This window comes from Astatotilapia calliptera, chromosome 2, assembly GCF_900246225.1.
Source record: "Astatotilapia calliptera chromosome 2, fAstCal1.2, whole genome shotgun sequence".
In the NCBI taxonomy this organism is placed as follows: Eukaryota; Metazoa; Chordata; class Actinopteri; order Cichliformes; family Cichlidae; genus Astatotilapia; species Astatotilapia calliptera.
Window position 1 is genome coordinate 9,032,998 of NC_039303.1, and position 6,000 is coordinate 9,038,997.

The window sequence follows — 6,000 nt, forward strand, 5'->3', positions numbered from 1 at the left end:
CGTGTTAGGAAGAGTTTGAGGACACAGCCTCTTGTCTCTAAAAAGAACATGGCAGTGCAGTTTAGTTTTGCAAAGCTGAATCTGAATAAACAATAAGAAGCTGTTGTAAGACTTTAAGAGAACTGCATGAATTAATGCCATAAAACTTGATGAATCAAATGAATTTTATTGTAGAGATGGGATTCTGCAAGGTACTCAAACATAGTGTGAACTGCACAGTCCTGTCAACCTTTGCACAAAATGAGGCAAAGCATCAGTATCCTGTCCTGTTGCCTCTTAGCTCAAAGAAAGCATCAAATTTGAACTCAGTAACATGAACAAACTCAAGCAGGAAAGATTAACAAATTTAATGGTAAAAAATAAGATTTACATGATTTAGAAAAGTGTTCTTATTTACTGTGTACATGTTTTTTGTCATAAAGTGCCCCACAGCTGAAACACTGTTTTCTTTTATTGCACAAAGCCCACATGTCTCACCTGTGAGGTTTCAACATTATTCAAGGGTTTTAAAACATCTGCAGTCCTTAAGAAGGCCACACATTTACAAAAAGAAAGCATTAAAGTGGTTAAAACACTTTTTAGGAGTTTTTTCTTATTTTATTGTTTACAGCGGTAGAAAGATGTTATGTTTATTTTTAACAACATTCAGGTAGTCATGTTTGAAAAACAGTTTTCAGAAACCTGCAGAAAACCCGTTTAACACGTAAAGGTAAGACATGATATCTGGAGAATATTTGTGATTTTTACAGTGATTTTTCAAAAATGTATGCAAGTTTCCTTCCTACGATCTATAAAGTCAAGTCTCTCACTGTACTAGGATGGCATCAGGAGTTATTTCAAGCAGCACGAGTGCTGACTGACGGCACAAAGTCAGTCCCTGAGAGGCAAAATGAATCTGCACACGAACGAGTGTGCTGAGTCATGTGACTCACAGTTTATGACCTTTACATGTTTGCTGTTCAAAGGAAGACTGTAAGACTAAAGTGGAGTGCACTGAAGGACAGTGGATACATGAATGCTGACACATGTGGTCTACATGTGAAATTTAACTTAATCCATAAAAGCAGGTTTTGTAACAAAGCACCGAACTCCCATTACCATTTACTCTACTGTACCTGGTCAGGTGTGGGTGGGTGTTTTGTACCCGTGTACACAACGAACTTCATTTTGAGGTAACATTTTCACCTTTATATTAAATCTGAGTGAGTAAAAGTGCAGTGTCCTGTATTAAAATGGTTTCCTTCTTTTTCTTCTCATAATAATAATATTATTATTATTATTATTATTATTATTATTATTATTATTATTATTATTATTATTATTATGATGATGATGAGAAGAAAAAGAAGATGGAAATTATTTTAATGTATTGACACAGATTATTTACATGCCAAAGTGGCTGGAAAATAATAATTTAAACTTTTTTTTGAGGATTGGAAATTTGGATTATTTACTTGTTACATCCAACAATGTACCAAAAGTTTGTGACTTAATCAAACTACACACAAACATCTTTATTTAAAAAACAAAAACAAAACAAAAAAAGATCATCTGTTCGAGTACCTTTCTGCTCTCACTCATAGTGGCATGTTTCCTCTGTATTATCAGCAGCTTTATGCCTCCACGGAGGGTGCTCATTCCTGTATAGATGCTGGCTCTCTCTGGTCCCGTAAGTCGCTTGTTCTTCGGCCTCCAGTCGCCTGTAGCGGGTGTTGAAGAAGACGAGGAAGCAGCAGGTGAACAGAGTGCACAGCCCTGCCATCACCATCATGGGCACTGAGGGTAGGAGACGACAGGAAGGTCGAGTTTTAGTCCAAACGCTCTCCTCAAAGACATTACGCGTCTATTACAAAACATTTCCACTTTCATGGAGGCTTCTTGTGTACAAGCGAATGTCCTCATATGTGGATCTCATTTTTCTCAGAAACCAAAATCAGGTACAAAACAAAAAAACAAAAAAACCCAAAAAAACCCCCAAAAACAAAAAACCAAAATCAGGTAATTCTTTGTTTGTACATTCATCAGGTCGCAATCAGCCCAAATAGCAAAGAGAAATTAGAAATGCATGCCATGAAAGAGTTTGGGACCGACTCTATCCAGCACGGACCTCAGATTAAACTAATGCACATCAATAAACTTTAAACCGACCAGCAGCAGACAGAGGTTTGATGTAACATCATGCGACCTACCCTTCCAGCTCAAGGCTGCTTCCCCGCAGGTGGACAGGGGAGAGTCTGCGAGCCGTGTGGTCAGAGCTTGAAGGAGAACAATGTAGACAACCGACTGAACCTGTCTGGAAGAAGAAAACGGTCACATCAGTCTCAGTAATGCAACTTCACATTTTTCTATTTACTATCTAATCTCTGAGGCACATGGTCGACTACAGGCACACCTGATATAACATGATCTGTCAACATCAGCACAAACTTTTTAAATGGGTCATGAAAAGCTGAAAGCCTTTGAGTGCATCTCCAGGTGACGTCAGGCTACATTTTACTGAAACACCCACAACAGTGACCCAAAACATTTTGCAGGTGACAGCACAAATATGAAAGCCATTTGTTATGATGTCAGCTAAGCAGCTGATTTTTACAGTAAGCAATCTCCTGCAAAATTAAACCCAAAAAAAAAAAAAAAAAACTAGACAAAGATTTTCTAAGATGACTCTGTGCATCGTTTGAAGATTTAGTGAAAATTTAGTTCCCCCCCCATTCTTTAATAAGACTTTAAGACACAATTAGATGATAAATACATTCCTCATATTGTCTCTGAAGTGGTTTTACGATCTTCAGGATAATTTACAGCAGAATTTTGCAAGAACTCCAGTATTTTTAAAAAATGAGATAAAACCATAAGTATGTGTTGCTCAGACATTAGTACCCCGATACAAAGACGAGTCCAGCTGACGTGGCCTCTCCAACGGGATACGAACACTCCACCGACAGCTCCATGGCAACCGGGTAGATGGAAAAACCGAAAAAGCCGAAGAAAGAGCAGACGGCGGCCACGGCGACTTTCTGCTGCGGCATCAGAGACACCTGAGAGGCCGGGACCAGAAAGAAAGGGGGTCTTTTAGGCTTTGATACAATATAATAAATGTTTTTTCCACATATTAAAGTACATCAACAGAGTCACCTGAGTCTTTTTGTTTTAACACTCAGGTGAAGGTTTACTATAATACTGGATGGCCACTCTTGGTCACTCTCGAGCGTTCTTAATATTCTGCCACCCTCGTGTATTTAAACAGGGGTTGTTTAACTGCGTTTACAATCAATAAACTACAGACTTGTTTATTTTGGGGCTCGCTGGCACCCACAGCTTTTTAATTTCTTTCTATTAAGTCAGACACATTAGAAGTGAGAGTCAGTGGGAGACTAATTAAAACCTGTGAGGGGAAAAAGCTTTTTAAAACTTTTCATCACCTCTCACTGACGACACGCAGCCTTCTTGATGACCACTGACCGTTAATGCTTCAGAATAAATACCCAAATAAAGTCCTGAGATTCTCGAAGCTTGTTTTCAAGTGTTTATAGGAGAGCTTTGATTAAATTCAGTCATTGATTCATACCAGTCGCTCGTCTTCTAGTGCCTAAATTTTAATGCATATCCAACTCTGTACATTTAGATGTATTTACATACAGGCTGTATTTATTATTATTTTTAAATATTTATATTTAATTTATAAGCTACACATTTCGTTGTTCCCTTCCTCACACCTGCAAATGTGTGAGAGTATATGCCAGAGTCATTTTACTGATGAACCAAAGTGGCTCCTCAGTGGATTTTTCTAATGTTAGTTCAGTTTCCTGTGATGAAAACATGCCTTTCCATAAAATTTAAAATGTGAGCTCCAAGGAGGGCAAAAAAATCAAAAACAAAAACAGACCACTATATTCATAACATAATATTTTCCTGACTTTCAAGTTTATTTTTTCCAATTTATGTAACACACATTAGTTGGTGTGAGACTTTCACCTTCACATCACTGTTTTTTGTCTTTTATATCAGTTAACGATCATTTTAAAAGTTCATTATTTTGTCCATAATACTGGAGAAGAAGAGTTTTGAGCATTTAAGAAAGTATATGGAGTAAATTATTTGTGTTTATTTGAGTTACTGTCTGCTGCATATAAATCCCGCGTCTGAAGACAGTTTTCTTTATGTAGTGGATGTCCTCTCAATAACCTGATATAGAATTTTAATTTATGCTGTATTTTACTGAAACACTGCATTAACATAACAGAGCTGTCAGCATAACCTGATAAAAAGACCAAACAAGCCTTCTCTTCAAAGTGTTTGCACATCAAACACCGACTCTTTCCATTTCCTTTAAGCGCCCTCAACTTCTGTCTGACATACACTTCACGCAAATATAAACGTCTGCCTGGAAAAAACTGTACGTTAGTCTGCGAGAGGCGTTTACCAGTTTTAATATAGACAAAAAATTAACTTCAAGAATCTGCCGCACATTTCTGACAGCATGGTTTGTGTGTCAGCACACAAAAAATACTTTAGATTAAGAAATAATCATTACAATCTGTCGTGAAATGAATACAATCCTGCTGAAAAGAGTTCAGCATTAATGTTCATATTAAATATCAAAATCAGAGGAGAAAAAGAAAATATCCATAATTTCCTAGATTTCCATTGCAGCAGTCTCTAAAACTCGGAACAACAGCAGAAGACTGACGACTGACTCACCTTTGGAGCCAGCTTCAGTGGCGAATGGCCGTTTTGAGATCTATCAATCAGTCCAATGGTTTTTATGCCATAGATTATTCCTGCTCACTATGCGCCCGTCTTTATGGTCACAGTTTACACTCCATATCATAACGAAAGGCTTAATAGTTTCATAAACTTGACAGTCGCTTGATTTGATCCAGGACCAAGACTTTTTTAGGATAAACAGTACCTAGTATTACGTCATTCTCACATTAGCCGATCTGTAGCATCCAAAGTCTAGTTTATATGCTGTGCCTGGGAACAGTTGTGTGAACTGGAAGAGGACTCTTAATCAATGACAGCTGTATCCATGAAAATCACTGTAAGTAATTAACAAATCTATACAGCATGTGAGAGGACAGCATGTCACCGCTTCACAAATAAAGCCACAAAATGCTTAAAAACCAAGAACATCGTGCTCTGCAAGAGTGCTTTGTGCATGAAAGAGAAAATGAAGGAGGCTGAGGTGGAGCTGGAATGCTGAGATGGACTGAAGCATACTTAAGCCAAGATCATCAGAGGTAGTATTAGCAGTGGTCAGTGGGAAAGCAGACAGGAGGCATGATCATGAAACACTGGCTAGTGTGAATACACTTGATAATTTATCAAAACACGTTATATAAAAATTCAAATGAAGACATCACATCACAGCTTTAAATCTGCAGTTTATCAAACACCACTGAGCAGTCCTTGCCTTTAAATCTAACCTCTCGTCTTCCTCTCCTGTCCTCCTACATCTTTTTCCATCTCTAAGTTACCTCACTCTCGTTTCTCTCCGTGTGAAGTGCAGATACCTGAAAATTCTATTTAAGTAAAGTAACTAAGTATTTGTACTTCGTTACTTTCTACCTTTGCCCCTCAGTGAACGTAACAATCAAAAGTCTTAATGCAGAGCCTTCTTCTTGGCCTGACGAACAGTCAGGGACCAGCTACGTTTCTTTGTGTAATAAATGAATGTTCTCACCACTGAGAAGGCGATGCACGCCACAGCACAGAAGCTCATGTTGATCTTTGTGGCTTCCATGAACTTCTTGGTTTTGTCGACATAGAGACCCAGAATACCGGCGCCGATGATGCCAAACACAATGAAGAGGGCGCCGCACAACCCAGCAAAGTCCTGCAGTGGTCAGATTTGATAGGTTCAGTAGGTAAATAACTGTTGTAAGTCATGTTTTCTACAGCAAATAGCATCTATGCAAGACTGGGAAAAGCTTTCTTTCACTTCGTTCAATAAGATGTTAGATTACTGTGCAAAGAAATTACACATTCATCAACCTT

At 38.1% G+C, this 6,000-nt stretch overlaps 1 protein-coding gene across 1 annotated transcript in view; it reads right to left on the bottom strand.

Annotated features, from left to right (window-relative positions):
- Positions 1-1,319: 1,319 nt before the first annotated feature.
- Positions 1,320-6,000, bottom strand: part of slc49a3 (solute carrier family 49 member 3) — an 18,215-nt gene continuing 13,534 nt past the window's right edge. Inside the window, exons 7-10 of the mRNA XM_026183747.1 lie at positions 5,687-5,839; positions 2,881-3,038; positions 2,190-2,293; positions 1,320-1,776 (exon numbers count right to left, since the gene is read on the bottom strand). Coding sequence (XP_026039532.1) covers positions 1,574-1,776; positions 2,190-2,293; positions 2,881-3,038; positions 5,687-5,839 — 618 coding nt within the window. The 3' untranslated portion in view covers positions 1,320-1,573. The remainder of the gene's footprint in view (positions 1,777-2,189; positions 2,294-2,880; positions 3,039-5,686; positions 5,840-6,000) is intronic.